The sequence below is a fragment of the Hippoglossus hippoglossus genome, chromosome 9 (genome assembly GCF_009819705.1).
Source record: "Hippoglossus hippoglossus isolate fHipHip1 chromosome 9, fHipHip1.pri, whole genome shotgun sequence".
Taxonomy (NCBI): Eukaryota; Metazoa; Chordata; class Actinopteri; order Pleuronectiformes; family Pleuronectidae; genus Hippoglossus; species Hippoglossus hippoglossus.
The window spans coordinates 25,927,950-25,949,308 of record NC_047159.1 but is presented as its reverse complement, the minus strand read 5'-3'; the positions used below and the strand labels follow the sequence as shown (position 1 = coordinate 25,949,308).

General features: G+C 39.2%; 1 protein-coding gene across 2 annotated transcripts; it reads right to left on the bottom strand.

Annotated features, from left to right (window-relative positions):
• Positions 1-292: 292 nt before the first annotated feature.
• On the bottom strand, positions 293-21,276 carry araf (A-Raf proto-oncogene, serine/threonine kinase). Of its 2 annotated transcripts, XM_034595770.1 has the most exons (17): positions 21,118-21,230; positions 19,649-19,871; positions 18,543-18,646; positions 15,969-16,071; positions 15,633-15,787; positions 14,783-14,881; positions 14,528-14,672; positions 13,878-13,905; positions 13,619-13,749; positions 13,235-13,437; positions 12,808-12,984; positions 12,357-12,403; positions 11,451-11,569; positions 8,146-8,277; positions 6,668-6,802; positions 6,267-6,431; positions 293-6,216 (listed from the first exon to the last, which is right to left on the bottom strand). In XM_034595770.1, exons 2-16 carry the CDS (start codon positions 19,757-19,759, stop codon positions 6,291-6,293), a joined length of 1,830 nt encoding a protein of 609 aa, XP_034451661.1. In that variant the 5' UTR covers positions 19,760-19,871; positions 21,118-21,230; the 3' UTR covers positions 293-6,216; positions 6,267-6,290. The 2 variants fall into 2 exon arrangements, with proteins under 2 accessions (XP_034451661.1, XP_034451662.1); XM_034595771.1 differs by having other exon boundaries at positions 293-6,431; positions 21,118-21,276.
• Positions 21,277-21,359: the final 83 nt, after the last annotated feature.

Genomic DNA, 21,359 nt, shown 5'->3' with positions numbered 1-21,359 from the left:
TGAAAAAAATTGAACAGGACATGAGGCTGCATCTCCAGTGTAGCTGTAAAACATTGTCCTGTGATAGAATACAAAAATAAACTTACTCACAGTTACACCTGCTGATGACATGTTATAGACTATATTCACTTTTAAACAACAAATCTTGCACCTTTGTATTTCAGAGTTATATATTGTACAGGTCTGCCCTTTAAAAACAGTTTTGTGTAGCGGGTTAGGTTTTTTTTTAGATCAGAAGCATGTTTGAAATCTTTTAACACAGCGGTGACCGCTGCATTGTGTTCCATTTTTAACTTGACAAACTTTCTCATGTACCCGAAAGTAAAACTAAAAATATTTCATACGTGATCACAGATCACTATTTGTGTCTGTGCAGTCAAACATCTACACACTTATATTTCATAAGGAATAATTGTTTTGAACATCACAATATTCCACACAATTTCACTGACAAATTTTATAAAACCTATAAAATACCAATAAAATATAGTTTACAGTATTAAATGATACCGTATCCTCCATTTTGAGGCATCTACAGGTTCTCAGCGTTTCCTGTTCAGCTCACAGTTCACTGATCTGTGATGGAGCTGTAAATTTAACCACTTCCTCTTTTGAGAGGAGAGAGTTCAATCAACAATTCTTTTCTGTCAGCCAGTTGTGTTATCTGTTCAGTTTCCCCTTGTTAATAACATTTAGGATGAAATATGTTCTTTTAAAATACAGACACAAACTAAATACGTTTCTTGTCGTCTCACAAGTGCGAAGCAAGCACAAAAAGTTAAATACAAGCAGGTAACACAGAAGAGTTTATTTATTTAAAGAATAAATCCTGCATCAATATTTTAAGACAAAACTAAAAAAATACTAAGATTTCCTTTACACTTCTTTTTGAAACATCACACAAAAAATAGAAACAAGTACAATTTTTTTTAATTAAAAAATGTAACTGTACACAGCAGAATATACCATTTATTGCAAACGGAACAACCCTGACACCTCAGTAACTATAAACACAAGTATTGTAATTCACCTACAGATATGAAAAGACAAAAAAAAAACTATTCTGATACAGCTCTCATCCTCTTCTCACTCAGACAATCAGCTGTGTTAAGACTGGTTTTCTCCTCCAGTGGCCCTGTGATTCTCCAGAGGCAGCACAGTATCTTGAATGAGACAAGACACCATTCAGGTCCATTTTTACAGGGATTTCCAGTGAGTGTGGCACTTGCTTCCCTCCTCCTTTCGATACCTGATGAACACAGTCGTCTGTGACAGTCTTTCACAGTCCACACTAACAAAAAACTGAGCCACAATGATTAAATGTCCTTTGTGAACAGGCAAATACATAGTCCTTGGCTACATCAAGTCCCTCTGAGCTCTGAGCAACGATGCACTCGAGTCATCGATTCACAGGAAACCTGGTCCGACATTGTTATAAAGTATTCCTGATCTTGCGTTCAGATTTTTAAAAAAGACATTCTGTCCTTGCTATTGCTCAAAGATTATACAAAGCGCCTTGTTTAGAAACGATGGGTTTGTTCCATTCAGCAGCTTCAGGCCATTCAAATACTTAAAAGCTACACTTAAATATCACAGGACAGGCTCAAGTTGATCACACCACTCACCAAAATAACAAGGTACTTTTACAGTATTCTGAAGTGTTGCCATTAATAAACGCTATCGTAGTGAAACCCTATGAACAAAATGTTGCCAAAACTACTTTGTGCTAAAGATGTCTAAAAGAACAGCCATGACAAATGCCCCTGCAGTAAACGGTATCAGAATAAAAGTGATTTGAAGGGACAGACAGTACCGTGCCTAAAATAACATCCTTGTTGGAGATGCCGTGGAGAATAAACGTTTCAAAGCGCGATCTGTCTGTGGAAACATTTCATCCACTTCAGAGAGCCGCGGTCTTCAATAAATAAGAGTAAGACAAGCACTGTCTTTTCCAACCCCAGTTCATAAATGCCCACCCCCCACACCTAACCATGATCCACCAGTATAACTGGAATGAGAAAGAATAGTTTGGGTTCCCAGCCCCTAGTTTCACAACACTAAAGTTCCAAGGTATAAACATCTAATCTGCTGACAGTTCGTCAACAACTGACAGACATAAACATCTGTTCCACTTCATGCTCAGTCGCATCACATACAGTATTACACAGGAAGCCAGTCAGCAGAGCACCCAACACCACCCAAGACTTCTCCCTCACAGCTGCTGCAAGTCTATTTAGACTTGAGTGTGACGCTAAAAACCAAGACTCATATGGATCATAAAGCTAATACAGTGAGCTCTGAACTGATCAAATCCAAACAATAGTAGCAACCAGTGCTTAAACAACTAAATAGAAGAGTAACCCTAATTGTTACCTTTAGATCCAGGAAAAAGACCAGTCACACACAGGAGAGTGCTACAGAAATGTAGAACATTTAGAGAAAATATGTCTGCGTAAAAGCTCTGGGAAAGGAAACTCTGAAAGAGTAGATACAATCTTAAGGAAGGTGCTGCTCTTTCTACACTCTGTATTTGTATCCACCCAACGATCACCATGTCTACGTAGGATCGCAGGTGTTTCAGTGGACGCCTTGACCACAAGCACAAACTGGACAAACAATGTGCAACTGCAGTGAACAGAGACATAAACTTAACACAAGGTCCTTTTAGTGGCTGTTCTGGCTTCTGATCATTTCACTCAACGCAGTCCCCATTTAGAAATGGAGTTCACAAGATACTTAATGGATCATGGGCTGAGATCTGCTGTTTCTGACAACAAGAATCAACTCCTTAACACATCAAGTCCTTAAAGTGCTTCGAAAAATGGAAAACTGAACATCCACAATTCTATGACCATTGGGCAAACTGTTACAGAAACTATTATTATTCAAATATCTACTTTTGTGTCTCGTTTGCTTTCCATCAAACAGGAAAGTTAAAAAAAGTACTACTTGTACTGTGACTGAAAAGATCAGGTATGAATCTACTGACAGAACCTTTATTCAACCCAAAGTACAACAACTGCTGCTGATGCTACCATTTGTTCTCTGTAACCTTTTTGGCAGAAGGCCAAAGCTAAAGTTTCTCAAGTAGTGCTTTTATTTTGTCTCTGATAATCTGACCACTTTAGGCGTGGTTACTTCTATTCAGAGCAGATCTGAAACCACTAAGCAGACGCCACATCCTGTTCTGTTGAAGCCCCACTGGAATCATTAACATTGGTAGTGCAGACACTAACAACAGAAATACAGTGTCTCCCACTAGTGTCACAGATCAGAGAAGCTGAGAGAGAGCAGCTCTCGGCATGGTTCAGCACAAAGTCCCACCTTCCACATGTCTCATGGGTCAATATCAGTGTACAGTGCTTTCACATGGGATTATCTTTATAATCCTTGAAAGGGCTCAGCGTGTCCCAAACTAAACTTAAATTCCATGATGTATTTTTGCTCTCAGTGGGAGCAGTGTTTCACTTAAGTCTGCACCCCGATCAACAAGGCACAGGAAGTAATCTCCAACAACTGGAGCAGCCGTCATGTTCGCCCAATCCTGAGCTGAATTCAATGTCAACAAGAGCCCATAATGCAGCAGAGACACTGACCTCTAAACTACAACCCAAACACCACTGTAGTTCCATCTTTGATTAGGAAGGTCTTAAAGCAGCTGTAGCCTGTATTTTGACCCTGTGCTATCGTTATGTAAGGCAGCTTGTATTAACCATTTCAGCTTAAGTTACGATACATCCACCTATTGGAAAGTTATTGCATCATGAAGCCTGATACACCTGAGCATTGCCTAAGGGGTCAAAAATTAACTGGGGGAAAAGAATGGAGGTTTCTGTGTGTGTCCATTTACCATGTTGGACAAAAGACATCAGGAACTAGTTCCATGACTAAAGCAGAGATAACACTGTGAGCAACATGGTCAACAATACACTGTTTAGCTCGATCGATTTAGCTTCTTTTCCAGAGGTGAGAGCAGGAAAAGGAATTTTTATTTAAGAATTAAAAAACTAGCGGAAGAATATGAACATGTTGAGTTACTGTCATCATACTTCCATCAACAGATTCCCATGCTTTGTTTCATTACAAACCTAATATTGCTTTTTGCATGGAAAAAAGCAACAAAACATTCTGACATTGAGTTCTAGTTTCCAGGTCGTCTACAACTTTCATTTTGAGGAACCAATTACCACGTCACTCACAGTGTCAATTCCTCCGCTCAAGAACCACAGTAGTACTTTAAGTGTATGCGTGTGGGCACATATGCATGAAATATAGTAGCTAATCCATGGTGCAAGGTTTGAGGGCATCAAGAATACGTTTTAAGACAGGGTAGCAAAAGACGTGTTAAGCAGTGTGCTGTCAGGTGGGACAAGTGTGTCTCATGTTCTAGGTGTAGAAAAAAAATGAAAAAGTCACAAAATGTAGCAGCAATACAACTTAACATTTACCTTAAGACTACATCTTACTAGGATCTGTCAGTTCCTCGTTAGGCTAAAATGACAATAATTTATGATATGACCTCAGTAAAAGCCATCCTATCTCCAATCCTGGAATCCGGAGAGTGATGACATTCTGATTTTAAACTAGTAGAAAAGAAATGTGGAATAAAACGATGCAAGAATTGTTCATTGTCCCTGTGTTGGGGTAGACCAGCAAACTTTAGATTTTACACAAGATAACATGTCAACCTGTCACACTCACCCATGTCTGAAATGTTGGGAGTTCTTAATAGTGGTCGGTTTACTGAGCCCCGAAACTGAACATTTAAATATTTTCCTGGGTGTCCTGTGATGATTTAACTGATGTTTTTCAAGGTTTTGTTTTACTGGACTGACATAAATGAAATGTGTGGGAACACAATATTTTGACTTGGAAATGTTGAATATCAGAAAGATTCTTCCCTGGAGAATATTGGTCCTAACAAATTAAACCTGCGTTCCACCTGAATTTACTGCAAAAACAAAAGTCAGGTAAATAACATCACAACTTGAAATACTTTTGATTCAGGAATTGATAGCGGATTAAAATGGAGCATGATTCCGTTATTAGGTTTGTAATAACTCTGAAAAAAATTACTGAATCCAGTTAAATTTGGCCAGTTGTATTGTTCCCAGATAATTTGGTTTTAAGACTAAACAGATTATAAAGGGAATAAGAATGCACATCTTTACCTAATGCTTATCTCTGGTTTGGATTTACAGCCAATATGACCAGGTCCTGCTGGGACAACTCCTCAACTTCCACACGTAAAATCCTCTTTTGGTGTTTGACCTGTGACAGTTGAGTCGATGGAAGCTTGGGTTCAAAAGGACTTGGTAATTTGAAAGACAAAAGAGTGCCTGCTTAAGGACATCTGTCCATATAAAGACATGTTATTCTAAAGAGTTAGTCTTTCACTGCTATGCTTCTATGTGCAGACAGTTTCACATAGTCCAATAGTTCTGCATAGTTCAGTGTATGGACAAACCTTTACAAACCTATTCTGCGCGTCTAAAGGTCTTAGTGTGTCTCCCTCTGCCTCCTCAGGCTGCTTTGTTGTTGTGATTAAATATATTGTTTGTGTCTGCAGTAATGACTGGAGGTTCCAATTGAGACAAAATATCCTATCTTTAATAAAAAACACTCTCAAACAGGCACTTCATCTGCTTTGAAATCACTTGCTTCACATCTCAGCACTTCAACCTCATTTACATTACATTACACCAAAAGAGGCGCATTACCACAGAGTATTTGAAGTATGTAAGCTAATCAGGTGACCTGAACCAACAGGCATCATGGCTAAGTTAAACAGATTAAAATGTTTGACCATGATCACAGTGCTCCTCAAAGGTCTGAGTAAGACTATTTTACTGTTTGAAATGGGCAGTGCAATTTTGCAGTGCACATGTAAAACATGATGATTTTACATTTTTGTCAAAACAAGTCAACATCCTGTAACTCGCGTAAGGTCAGTGTCTCATGAAGTCAACCTGTTAGATGAATTTTCTCTGTTGGCCTGATCTTAGGCATTTTAACTTATTTCTAGATACAGTCAACCATTCTTTCATGAGTGACCAGATATTTCTCACTTGTATAAAGAAGAACAACATTCACTATCACTCTAAGCAACATTTTAAGGTTATTTCTGCACTTTGTTACTGAGTGGTGAAGCTCCAAGGCTCTGTGGGGGCAGAGAGTGAGTTGGGGGGTCGTGGTCTGTCAGGAGTTCCAGCTGTGGCCTCTCCGAGGCACAGGAATGATGTGGTGTTGGACTGAGTGACAGCATCTCTCTGCCCACTGCTGCAGGGAGCTTAAAGGGGCAATAGCCTGGTGGTGTGGAACAGGAGGGGATTCAGGTCCTCGGCATGGACGGCCCGATGGAGCGATGGCTCTGAGCGACTCCGCTCGATTTTTGGCAGCAGGTCTTGTACCTGCTCAATGGCCACCAGGATCTGATGAAGGAAAACCAGATGTAAAGAAAACTGATAAGGTTTAGGTATGATGTTCATATACATGTGGTTGTTACTATCAGGTCTGGATTTATCAAACAACTGAGGAGGTGCTTAATTTAATAATTGCCGATAAGTAATCATTATCAGCATTTACAAATCAATAACTACATGACAGATGAAATTCCAGTGAGTCATGACAGCTACAGTACATCCACAGTTACCTATACACCACTCACCTGTGGAAACAGGGGCCTCTCATCACGTTTAAACTTCAGGCAGTCAATAATCAGCCTTTTCATTGACTTGGGAGAGGTACTATACAGCTTACTGAGGTCGGGAGACAGGTAACCACGTCCAACCATAAAGATTATCTAAGAAAGAAAAAACAGGAGACAGTTAGTGAAAAGTGCTTTTTAGGTGTGGGAATCTCTAGGCACCTCACGATACATAACAATGCATCAAAGAATTTTATTTCTATACATGATTCTTTTTTTTTTTATCAGTTTAACTTCTAGAGATGCATCTTCACTAGCCTTATGATTTGTGCTTTAAAAAAGTATTTTATTAACAAAACAAGGTTTTCAATTCAAAAATCAGACTATCAGTCTATAACAGTGATCAGTGCTCTCCACAACGATCTGCCCCCCCTTGGCGCATTACTCTGCACTGGTCAACAAGAGATTCTTCTATTTTCTAATCACTCACACTTAGAGCTGATCTTTATAAAAACCTGCAGAATTCATATTTATGTTCCGACTACTTCTGGTTTTCAAAATAAAAACGTTAACAGATGATAGACAAAATACATAATATGAAAATAAAATTGGCGGATATAAAACAGTCACTAAAGTTGAACAGCTCCAAACCTTGAAACATGACCATGAAGATGTTTAATATATTGTTTTTTTTTATGTCTGCATTTTCATATCTTGCGTTAATTAGTTAAATATTTTTAAGCTAAATTTCAGTTTGTTTTGGAAACTGAATGCGTGTGCACACACAATGCAGGCTGCATCCAAGCATTTCCTTGTATCCTAGGATCAAGTTTTATTCTTAAAGCAAACAGTGCTTAAGCTGCCACCAGGAGGAGTGAGCAAGATACAGGTATAATGTCAGCAGGTATATTTGAATTGTCATCTATGCGTTCGCTGAACAAAGATCAGTGTTGATCAGTGCTCTGTGATGATATAGCATCTAGAGTTTATTTCCTGTGTCCTTCCCTATAGCATTGCATGGACATCTAGCATTGCATCTTAGCACAAAAACTGTCTATGTTGTGTGTCCCTAGTGGAAGTTTGGATTCGTTGTCGTTAAGATGATCGCACCAGCACCAAGCGTCAGGCATGTCCACTGTCAAGCATTAAAGTACACAATGGGATTCAAGTTCACGGTTTCAATCCCTAGTAACACACGTGTGGATCAAGCTAAAGGTAGAGGCAATATGATCAAGTAAACCCGGACCTCTGCAAGTTGCTTCTGCGCACCCATTTTTCCCCATTGCGCACCAATTCATTCTTTCCAGGGATGTAGACAACTGTAACACACACTAAACGTCAATTGAGTGGCTATAAAAATCAAATGTGTTGTGTAGGTTGTTGGTGTAAGCATGTAACACAAATTAACTAATGTGAAGCATGTTCAATTGCCGTGCTCTGCAAAAATTAATAACTGGATGAATGAGTGGGTGTGATGTGAACACAGAGTGTGATATAACCTGGTCTCTGTTGTTGATATTGGAGTAAGGCAGGGTCCCCGACATCAGCTCAAACAGCACTACTCCGTAGCCGTATACGTCAGACTGGAACGTATATGGGTTGCTGTCCTGCATTCGGATCACCTCAGGAGCCTGAGGAAGAAAAGGACAACATTTATATTATATATTTAATAATTACTACATAATAGGTGCAGGAAATCTAATTGAATCACCATCATATTATCCAAAGTTGGACAATGATGACCCAATTACATTATGTATGGCACATCATCATCTTGGAGGCACATAAAGGTTAAAGGGGACATAGCATGCAAATTCCACTTTAGTTTTTTGTTAGTGCTTCTACACGTTAATGTGGGTATCTGGCATGTCTACCAACCCAAAAACATAACATGCCTCCATACTGCTCTTGTGGTGTCATCCAAGTGTCCGCAATCCCCGACATTCATATTCGACTCGAAACGGCTTCACTTACACCATGTTTTAAAGGGGACATAGCATGCAAATTCCACTTTGTTAGTGCTTCTACAGGTTAATGTGGGTATCTGGCATGTCTACCAACCCAAAAACTCTGGAAAAAAAACACTCGCGCGTTTTGTTATGGTTCCTCTAAGTCAGAAACGTCATGCTTGAGTGACTCAAATGAGCTTCCTGTGTTGTGTGTCGTAACAATACACTGGAAGTCTCCCTACTTGGCCTTGGCCCACCCCCCCGTCACGCCGGGTTTACACCGGACGCAGCGAGGCAGCACAGCGCCGTTCCCAAGCGCGCAGCCGCCTGGCTGTTCACACTGGACGCGCATTTCTCCGCGCTGGTCAGCCCGTGATTCACTCACATGTGGCATTTGTCTGGATCGTTGGGACTGGGAGGCTGCAGCAGTTGCTCGGGCGCGACCGCTCGCTCTCCCATGCATGAGCTGGAATTTGTGTCAACACCACACAGCCAGCAGTGTGGAAGACTTCCGCAGTGTTCAGCGCTACTGTAACACTGGCACAAACACACAGAGCCCCCACACTCGTTACGCCGGGTTTACACCGGACATGGAAGGGCCGCGCAGCGCCGTTCTCAAGCGCGCAGCCGCCTGGCTGTTCACACGGGCATTTCTCCGCGCTGGTCAGCCCCATAGACTGTATATATAAGGTCAGCCCGCGATTCTGCTTTCTCCGCTTGTTGTTGTACCCGTTGAATGTCGGGGTTCGGGGGTAAATGATGGTCTTCATAGCCCCCCCCCCCCCACCTCTCTATCTGCTTGTGTGCTTGTAGTGGATGGGCAGAGGGGGACATTTAATTATGTGATTGGGAAAATTAAAACTCCAGGACAACAGAAGGGGAATACAAAGTATGGGATGCATATTTGATAATTATATCATATAAAATATGTAATTTATATCGTTTAAAATCATGGGGGGAGAGGGGGGAGGGGGGAGCTGGCTCATTAGCATTTAAAGGAACAGGCACTCAAAACAGGTCACTCTGTGGAGGGCTGTTTTAGACAGGGTAAAAAGGGTGCTGTTTTAAATGATCCTTGTGGTATTTTGACCAAAGTATGTTACAGACATTTCATTAAGACCCCAAGGAACCATATCAACTTGTGGTAAAATGGGCATGCTATGTCCCCTTTAATGGACCAAACCAACCATGTCTCTGACTGAACTGTGCCACAGATATAAAACTGTGCCACATCTGATTTTTTGGTCCAATATTACCATACAAAATTTGGCTTCACACAAACAAAGACAATTTACCAGCATTGACAAGACTGCTCATATTGCTTAATCCAAATTTTTATTAAAATTTAGATGGTTAGATATGACAGGCTAGATCTATAATTGAGAGAAGTAAAGGAGGAAAACATGAAAAAGTAAATAAATGCAGAGATTGTGGCAAAAGCTCTTAGTCAGTTGACACAAGGTGTCACAAAGGGGATGTCTCTGTTGAATCCAAATCATCATATACAGGGATCCAGAACGCGACCATTTGTTGCACAGTGCGAAATCTGAATAAATATTTTAATTTGAAATTTATCAGGTCCTAAAAAATATTCTTAAATAAAAAACAACTGGGTGTATGGACATTTGCCTTTGACAAACATTAAAGTGATTGATTAATAATGATTATTTTGTCAGCGTATAGCGTGGATTTTGTGTACACACTCTCAGACAGGCATTGCACGCTTAATGTGAGCAAATGCGCAATGTGCCTTACTAAAGGGTGGAGAGCACTTTGTGTCGACCACACCCACATTCCTTGTAGGCAAACAGAACACACAAAACGAGAGGACAAACGTAAAAAAGAGGGTATATATATATATATATTCACAATGAAGAGAACAATTGATTCTTTTTTCGTCAAGATAAATGCTGCTGTGCCCGTTGCACCTGCTCCCGAGGTTGAAATGCCCAATGCAGACCCGACATCATTGGCCTATGTTGTTCCAGTTGTTACACCTGCCCCCGCTCCGAATCCTGATTTACTATCTTGCGTGAAGATGGCTTCATCCGATTCAGAGCCAGATCAAGACCCAGAGCCTTCTAAAACATAGCTGCGCTATGAAAAAGTGACCAACTTGATGCATTGTATTTACTGCAAAGACTGCGGCCAAAGCATTGCAGGGAAAAGTGCTTTTGCTGTTTCGACATCAGCATTCAGAATTGAAACCCTAAAAAGCACATCTTGTGCCGTGAGAGGTGCGTTGCTGGCAGAGCAGCTCCTCTCACAGCAGCGTGTCAGCAGCAAATCAAACAAGTGAGGAATCAGAAATGATGATCAAATTTAACACTGCCTTCACTAAATTCAAATCCCTGATAATCCTCATGAAAAATAACGGGTTAAATGTCAACCCAAATTACGCCAACGACACTGCCTGCGCACAGTTCATCGGAGTGATTGCTGACTCATCCCCCCCCAAAAAAAGACGTCTCTGAAGATCGCGGATTCCATGCACATTTCATTTATGAATGATGGAGACACAGGCATTTCCACGAAAGAGTGTGAAATCGTCTACTGCTCCTTTTGTTTGAGTTATTTTTGTTTGGTTTATCTATTTATTTGAGTTTTTCAAGCACTTAAAGTTTGTTTTATTATCACAATTTTTTGAGTGCTCTGTGATTAAAATAAAAAGAATTGACAATAATTTCTATAATTAGATATGAATTTACCTATGTCTATGGGAAGCGACGCTAAAAATGAAATATTGGGTGCAACTAAAATATGTAGTGGTGCACCTAAATGAAAGTTAGGCGCACCAGTGCAACCAAGGAAAAAGTAAGTCTGAAGCCCTGATATACAGTAAATGAGAAGCTCACCATCCAGAGAATGGATCCACTCGGCTGTTCCACCTGTTGAGAGCCGCTCCACCGAGACTTCACTGTGGCCAAGCCAAAGTCGCCTATCTTAACAGTCCAGCCCTCATGGAGAAAAATATCTAGCAGCAGAGCTCAGGAATCATCTCAACACACAGCTGGTGCAATAATCCCATCAACAAAAACTGACTAAACCCATCTTCAGATTTTATTATGTCATGTTAATAATAATAATAATAATAATAATAATAATAGCTTGAATTTATATAGCGCCTTTCAGGGGACCTAAGAACGCTTTACATATGTCCGTGAGGACAAAATAAATTTGAAGACTGTGAAAATATTACTTCGGTTACACATTTAACCCAATATGGATGCTATCACCTTTGCAGTTTATCTTTTTTGACCCTGACAGTTATTGTTACCTCTGCCAAAGAGGTTATGTTTTCATCTTAGTTTTTTTGTAAGTTAGTTAGCAAGGTTATACAAAAACTACTGAACTCATTCCCATTTAATTTTGAGGGGTGGAGCATAACCCAAAGAACCAATACAATTTTGGAGCGGATCCAAATAAACGGGCAGATCGAAGAATCTTTTTCACGTTCTTTAACATGACAAGTTAGGGCGCTAAACTTGGCAGAGGTATGTGGCATCTGAGCAGCTTTCTAGTTATATTTCAAATACAAATCACCAGGGTAGAGACAAAGAACGACCATCTTGCTGTGCTAATACTCTGCTACTGCTGTGTGCCTGGTTATGATTCATGTTTGTGGTTAGCTTGCTGCAGAAGATTGTGTTCAAAATTGCCATCGTGGTGATTGTTCGAGACTACAGCGGTGAAAGCTCAAACACCTACCTGTCTCACACACTTAACTGGCAGTCAAAAGCATTGGAAAATAAGAAGGATACTATTTGATTTCAGATCTCGATGAATTATGTTCTTCGCATGAAGGTAACTGAAAGAGAGAAAAATAATTCAATCATTGATTTCATCAAGGGAACAGCCAACAAATTTTAAAAAGACAGTGTCATCAGTTTTCTTACAGGTTCTCCTACACTATCAACAACCATTGCTGCAAGTGTGCCTCCAGCACTATGTCTGACACTGTCAAATACCTTTTTTGCTTTTTAAATCATATTTTAAACTAGTTAAATGGGCAAAGCAAGTTTGGCAAGTTTTAAGTTCATTAATGCGATGTTAAAGTGATGCAACTCAAAGAATTATCCATCTCTACCACATTGCCATCTATTATTACAGAATACTATTGTGTTCTAGAAAAAGCTAAACATACACTAACAGAAAACGTGTCAGTGGTGAGTATGTAGCTATGGTGAAATGGAAACTAGTGGCAGGGCTTACTCCATGCCCTGTGCCGTCTGTCTGGCCACATCAATGCGCCTCATAGTCTCAAACTTGGTTTCAGAGACATGCAGATGGCGGTACAGGCTGCTGCCTTCACACCACTGTGTGATGATGGCAAAGTTGGGCTTAGTCATGTAGCCCATGAACAGCAGGATGTTGACGTGGCGGGTCTTCCTGCAGAGAACAGCAATGATAACAGGGTTAGAAATTCCATTGTCTCATTCAGGGCCAGATGAAGTTGAAGTTATTTAAATGTAATAGTTATGTCAGAGTAAGTGTGATCATGACATGAAAAGAAAATTATATACATAAAAACCAGTGTGAAGACTAAGAAAAAGCTGCTGTGTTGTTTATCAGTGTACTCCCTTTAAAAAAAAATATATATATATATATATATAAAAGGCCTAAATATATCACTACTGACCGTAAGACCTGCATTTCATTTTTGAAGGCCTGTAACTGTTCAGGCGTTGGCTCAGTGACCTTGAGGATCTTGATTGCCACGTCTCCATGCCATTTCCCCTTGAAGACTGTCCCAAAGGAGCCAGAACCTATTCTCTTCTGAATGTTCACTTCTCGAGAGTGGACCTCCCAGTAGTAACTTGAGTCTCTGCAGCCACCTCGGTGCTGAAACAACACATGGACTGAAAGTTCTGAACTAATAACTCACACCATAAATGAAACCTGTTCATTTTCTGCCGAACGCTTTTTTGAATGGATGTTCAAGGTTTTTCCAGCCACTATTAGCTTTCTGTACACCTGTCTAAAGACAATCAGTGATCTGTAAATAAGGTCAAAGACTACCTACCACTTTCTTTTTGTCATCGGATGAGGAGGGCTTGCGCTCCTTGTGCTCTGAGGGAGACTTTGGTGGTCTCCTACCTGGAGAGCCAAGGGAAGAGGGTGGGCTGGTGGAGGGCTTCGGTGAGGGCTCAGGACCTGCAGAATTGTGAGGCAGCACAACAATATGACAGCTCAAAAGCAGAATGACAAAATATGCAAGATCACAAAATACTGATATATACTGAAATAGCCCCAAAAAAATTACCAAAAAATTAAAACCCTACCCGTTGGGATGTGGAATTTCAGTGCTTCCTAAAAAGAAGGAAACCACAGCATATTGTTAATTCACATTAGACAACTTCATACATTGGTAATAAAAGAGTTTACATCAAATCAGAGGTCTGACGAGAATCTGGTTAATGATTTCTAACAAAATACAAAAAACAATATCAAATCTATTAATTTTATTTCAATGTGCAGAAAGCATATTTAGACGTATTAATTTTTTATTCCATGTTACCAAACTGGAGCAACATAATTATTTGTTGTATATTTCCTATGTTTCAAAATATTTCCAACCAATTGACCAAAAGTATTTTTGGTCAATTGGTTGGAAATATTTCACATGCAATAAAGATACTCTTTTTTTTATAGACTGCAACAATATTCAGTTTCTGTAATAGGCCTAACTAAAGGGGAAGTTATTCTGGGTTCAAAAACTGTATTTAGCTTACTTGTTTACAAAATGACCTAATTGTTAGCAGATTAAATAGAGACGCTGTATTGACTCTTGTATCGAAAGGTCCAATCAGCTAAGGAGAGCTGATAATGGCTTAACAGTTCAAGTGAACAGCAGTTATTTAGTTAGCCCATTTTTATTATTTCCCAATGAAAGACAGTTACAATAATAACCAATCTAAACATGGTCACTGACCTCGATCATGCTGGCACTAACAGGGCCCACTGTGCTGACCATATGAACATTGGGAGTGGAGGTGGAGCGATGCCTCTGTAGGGACTGGCCATCTCCTCCAGGCATGGGGAAGTGAAAGGCCGAGGTTGGGGACAAGAGGTCCATCCTGTGTGATGAATTGAAATAATCAACTATTTGTATTTACGTATCAATTTCACAGACTATGACCTTGCTGTCCTTTTAGTTAAACATAATTTACTTCATGAGGGAGCTTACCCAGCAGGCTCTGGGGTTAAGGCTAGGTTGCTCTGTGAAGGGGAATTTTCTGGCAATAGTATCTGTGGGTACTCATCTGTGCAAGGATTAGGATCACACCTGGACAAAACATAGGGGAAAAGTGAGGGGACGAGACTCATGAGACAAAATGAAACATGATGAAACAAGGGGAAGACAAAGGACATCCAATTGGCGAGGCTCTGGTTATGTGAAATGTTTGCTTTTTTTAACATGGACCTAAAAAAGAAAGCCAGCTAACAATGAAACATATTGATCAACAACCTTTTGTTTGATGACAAAGGTCTTTCTGATCTCATAGTATCGAAGATGAAAATAAAGGACAGTAAATAAAAAGACATGTGATAATCAACTATTTACAGATTTTTAACCCATCATGCTCATCTGTGGATGTTGACATATTTTTTTTCCTGATAATTTACACCCAAATTCCCTTCACTGTAGCACCAACATTTCAGCTTGCAGCAGAAATGTTTAATCCCTTTTTAACAAGAGGATAGTTGTCTTATATTTGTTGGATTTATCTTATCCTTAACACTACTTTTTGGACTGTGACTGTTAAATCTTGACCCCAGACACAGTACTATTAACTCTAGACAACAGTAAAATATTATTGGAAGCACCTGAAAAATCTAGTAAGTGGACTATTAGTGATGTATTTAGTCAAACACCATTTTTAAAAAAAATTGCATCTACTATAGCAGGTGCAGTTTTGTTTAATTATGAACAATTATTTGAAGTTCAGGAGACCTATACTATGTGTGGCAGACCTGTTACAGAAAAAGTGACAAGGTGAAAAATAATTCTTTGACACAATTCTTCTCTAACTCACCGTTTGCTCACAGTATCCATGTCGACGCAAACAGTAGGGACCTTGCTACTACAGTGCTGGTGAAATTTGTAGCCACATGTCTGACATCTGAAGCCATTAAAAAGAAACTTGTGGCAAAAATCACAGTAAGCTAGCTTGAAGAAGGTTTTCCGTACCTGCAAAGACAAAGAAGCCATGGTAAAAAAAAATAAAATAGGCAAAAAACAAGAAACTAAATATAAGGTGAGTTATTTTTTTCAAGTTCTGGATAGGCTGGCATTGTGTAAATAGAAGGTATTTTAGAGAAGATGTTAAAAAAAAAAAAAAACAGGGCGCGTGTGTTTGCCAGCTACTTACAAAGTTGTGCATGGTGAGGGGAATATCATCAAGGACCTCGACTAAAAGCTCCTCTCCAACCAGAGGAGTGATGTCTGTGTCCCAGTCTGTCAGTCTCTTACGACTAAAGAAGCAAAGACACAAAAAGGAAAAGAGTTAAATGGCAAAACTCAGGTTGCAGACTTTCTCTATTTTACAGTCGTTTTACAACCTTTCCTTTTCCCTTGATTGTGTATGGTCTGTTCCGGAGGGGTAACCAGCTCAAACATTGGTTTTTGAAACAGAGCAACTTCAATATAGCTTTTCCCCCCCTTCTTTGTGAAAATCAAGTTACAGCAACATGCTAATAAATGTGATTTTTAGTCTTATAATAAATTTATAAATATGGTTACACAAGTAAGTGGGTAGCTGACCTAGAGATCACATCTATGAGAGGGACAGACTGAAAGAGACTATGCACACTGATCTGAACTTGCTTTGTGTCTGTTAAAGAGATATATGATCTCTGGATATGAGATGTGAAGCACTCGAGCAGTGTATAGATTTTTCAGTCTGTGTCAGGCAGATCACTTATCAACACTAATAGTGCAAATTAATTAGACAGCAGTATTTTAGTTTCAATCCTGTCTAAAAGTGACTATTAAAGAGGATTTGCTGAACTTAGTTGAAGCTAATGACAGGCAGTGCATTGTTGCCCAACTGTTTTGCAAACCTTGGCCTTAAAACTGACATGTGTTATGTTTAAATAATTTTACATTTGCAAAGGAAAATAATCTTTTAATCAATGTTTTTTTTTGTGTGTTGCTCCCTCGGCGAATGTTCACGAAATTTAAGATCCCAGGATAAAGAAATAGCCCTTACATACAATAGGTGTTAGTCTGATGTAAATGAATTGATTCTGCACTTTGTGATTAAAAATGTAATCAAAAGATCAGTGCCAATAACTAGTTCAGAACAATCATGTTTTTTGAAATTGTATAACTTTAAATTTACTATGTACCTGTTTTTTTCAGTCAAATTTTACAGAGCAATAATTTCAATAGAATTTATATTTGAACCGGGTTTCAGTAGTAATTCATTTTTAAAATTGGGCTTTCAGCAAAGTGTGAAGTTGATAAGATGAACGGTTCGTGGGATATGCATTCCACATACAGACAGATGTTTGTGGAATTATAAGGTAGATAATACACAAATCTTATCATATCAATCTAATCATATTGTTCTCATCCACAGTGAATACATCAGTCAAACAGTCACAGTGTGAGTTAGAACGGCTGTGTGAACCTCTACGCTAATCACATCAACCAAAGCTAACCGCAGTCACTATTTAGTAAACCTGGAGTCAAGTCACTGAAAACTGATTTGAGATGTGTGGTCTTTCTTTGATATGAAAAACACTCATTTTTTGTTATTCACATAAAATATTTGATGATGTGAACAAAGAACCAACAAATCTCAGAAGAGAGATGATCAAGAATTAATGATTTGCATAAACCTGGAAAGTTAACAAAGTAATGTCAAAGAGTTTAAACATTCATCAGTTCACAGTTAGTATGGTTGAATTGTTTGGGAACAAACACTATAATTGGTGTGAAAAGGGCACCATTTGATGATGACAATTATGTAATTTTCCCCATGGTCTGGTGTTAAATAAGTAAATTGTAATATCGATTTTAATATTTCTAATACAATTGCAATACAAATCTGTAGCCAAGTATCATATAATATTGACTATTGAAATGGGAGATACAGGCATTGTCCCCACACACACTCTATTTATACTTGTTTGTTTTACAAAGTAATCAAAACTTAAATACACAAGATAAGCCTGCACAACACTTAATTCTCTGCCTTCAGTCTCAAAATGTATAAATGTAGCAACAAAACACATGGTACAATTATGTAGCCCTGGGACTTGTGACAATTGTTTGAGGTTGCTTCTTCATATGACTGTATAACTCCTCTCAGACATGGCGAACTGAGAGCGATTCAATGCATTAATCACCAACATCTGTTACTAGGTTGACTGCCACCATTACAGGCTATGTTAGCCATTTGCACACTTGCATTTGTGTCTTTATATATGTTCATATATTTATGTTTATTTGATCTTCATATTTTTATATCTCTAGTGTTATAGCATATATACAAGTTTTATTCTTGCACTATTTTTTAATACACTTAACATCTGCTGTACCATAATTTACAGGATATAGTCTAATGCACAACTTTTGTATTGTTTCATTATTTATCTTTAAATCTGTATTTATATTTGGTTTCAGTACTCAGGCTCAGTTACTTTTCTTACCTTATACTACTTCTCTCATCTCAAATTTTCAATCATCTTGTACTTAAAATATCTGTATTGTCAATATCTCCATTAGCACATACTTCTTTACAGTGACAGCTTTGTATTAGTTCTGGTGGCTAGGCTATCATTTCACTGCAGATTATGTGTACTTATTCTTGACTTTTTACAATTCTTATGCTCTATCTATCTATCTATCTATCTATCTTAATATCTTATGTGGTTGTTGCAGCCCATTATCCCTGTATGGTGTATGGGGAAATTCAGCAGACATAATGTAATCTTACCCTTCTAGAAGGCGGAACACAGCACAGCAGTCTTGGCTTAGGCCTCTCACTTTGAGTGCTTTGTCTAGACTCTCGTACACAGTCTGTCCTCCACGAACATTCACCTGTTAACAGGAAATTGTATTTGTACAAGTGTGACTTTGGATTGACATTTACACAGATAACATGGAGGCATACTCAAAATACTAAGAAGCATAAATGACAGTCACATACAGAATTAATGTTGACACTACAAATGACCTATGTTGTGACAGAGAATTTCCAGACTAAAAACTTCAGTCCAGAGCACAGATCCCTTTTTTCACCCCAAACAATGTGACATTCCTGTTCTCACCGCAACAAAGCTGACGGACAACACTGGGATGTCCGTCAACCCCAGCTGCTGCTTCAATGGCATTTACCACACAAGATTTTTCACAACTATTGTATTGTCTATGCTACCAATCAAATTACTATGAACCTTTTATAAAAGCACTGCATCTCTCTAACCATCAGTTTTTTCAGTCCCCCAAGCATATCAGAGCTGAGCGCCTATATGGGTTGTCTGCAATATTAAAAGAAAGGCTGTAAAAAATAGAATCAAATTTTAATCAAGTGTAGAGAGTAGATATGTGGAGATTGAGATTTACAGATGCTCTGCACTGTAAACACTAGAACATGTGGTTTGGTGTCTTACAGGGAGATATGAATAAGATGAACACATTGTCGACAACACCACTTGAACTACCACGCACAATCAGTATAATCTCTAACATAACAATTTAGCACAATGGCACCAGGAGAGCACAATTTATCAACTATTTCTAAGAATAATTAAATCTATGTCTGATAGGAATAATGAGTCAAATAAGCCACAGATGGCAGCAAGCACCATCTGCGAAACTTGACACCAACTGCCCACTAGCTTACTCATTTAATGTGTTGTGATGGATGTAAAATTTTGGTGCGAGTAATTACACTTACACCCCACAGTGCTGGCGTAAAAATTCCACAGAGGTGGCAACTGTCAACTCTCACTCACTCAACTAGTTACAACATAGTCATATTTTTATTCATTGAATGTATTGTATGCCACTGCATCATTGTTATAGAGCCAATCATCTCACCACTGTCCTCTGTTTGTTTGGGAGGTAGACTCGGATGGTGCCCCCACCTCGGGGTACATCCTCTGGACTAGTCTCCCCCGAGGAGGAGTAGGAGGAAGAGGTGGAGGACATGATGAGATGCAAGAGGAGCTTGGGGATGTAGTACTTGCACTTGCAACACTGCAACCTCAGGACAGCTTCATGCACAGCAGCATGAACCAGGAGTTACCTCTTTACTTACAACCTGCAACAACATGGACATATTTCAGTTAGAGGAAAATATACCTTGTGTAAATATAATGGAGCTGATTTTCGGGGGAAAGGGGCATTTTCTATCATATTTAACATAATAGATCTACCCAAATCAGAATGTGACTATTTCAATTGCTTTCATCATAAACAATTACATTTTTAAAAGGAAAATACATCAAATTCGCATTTTTGTTGAGGATAAATGCATCTACACTCTTTTAACACTGCTCTTAGTTGTATGGAGACAAATTGATGGCAAACACTACAGAAACATACTGTGTCTCAGACAACAAAATCAGTTCACTTAAAAATCCTGACTTCACAACATCATTGAATTTACACGATACTTCAGGTCTACTTTAAACAGTCATGAAGGCTACATAGTGATTCTCACACGAGAGGAAAACAATTATCTTAATTACTTAAATGTTAGGTCTGGCTATACAAGCGAGAATGACACGTAACCGAGACGTAACCGAAACGTTATCGAGTATTAACGTGACATTTAAGTATTTTGCTGCACGAACGACAACGGTGTTTACAGTCCCGATACCAAACACAACAAATATTAACTTTCCCTGCTGTGACCAACCACGTTATCAAGCAGGAACTTACATTAATGATGAAATAAAGCGCTGACAGTCGAAGTTGTAACGCAGCAAACTTGCTAATAACTCGAATGATGCTAATGCTAGCTGACGTTAGCCAGTTAGCTTAACATGGGATTTGCCTGCTATGCAATATGACATTTTGAGCTTTAGAGGCCACGTTTCTCTAAGGGCGCAAGTTGAATGACTTAAGCTAACTGACCAAACTACTTAAGAGTGGTCGTTAGTAGTTGAGAACTGACATAATGACGAAATAATGCTAACAACGATTAGTTATCGAGGTATGTACACTGAAACCGTGTTAGCTAGCTAGCTAGCTAATTGCTCACGGGGATGGGAGAGGAGATTACCCAGCTAACTCAGTAGCTAGCACCCTGCAACAGTCACTGTGTCGAGCTTTAATGCTAACATCACTACTAGCCAGCTAACGTTAGCCAACTTGGGGGGTTTTACCACCGCATCAGTTTGTTGGCTACTTCTACTTTTCGCAAAACACACAACCGTGACTTACTTATCTCACATGCGCAAAACAGCACGGCTCAGTCATCAGTGTATATTTGTCATAGTAGCAGCGAAACAACGCTCCGTCAGAGGGTTTTAATACAGTTGGCATACAAAACACACTCTTACCTGTAGCAGCCATCTTGAATTCTCTCAATCTGGAGTCGGATCTGTCAAGAACTTCGGGGGAAGCGGAAAACCTCCGAAACGCTGCGTCGCCATTGGTCGATTCTTGTAGCCGCGTCCAGTCATTTGACAACATCAGCTGTGCGGGTAGGATCTCACTGTGTCTCAGTCCCGTCCATCACACTTCTCAGCCATACCGACCAGTACTAACAAGTTAATACATACATTGTTTGTTATTCATGCAC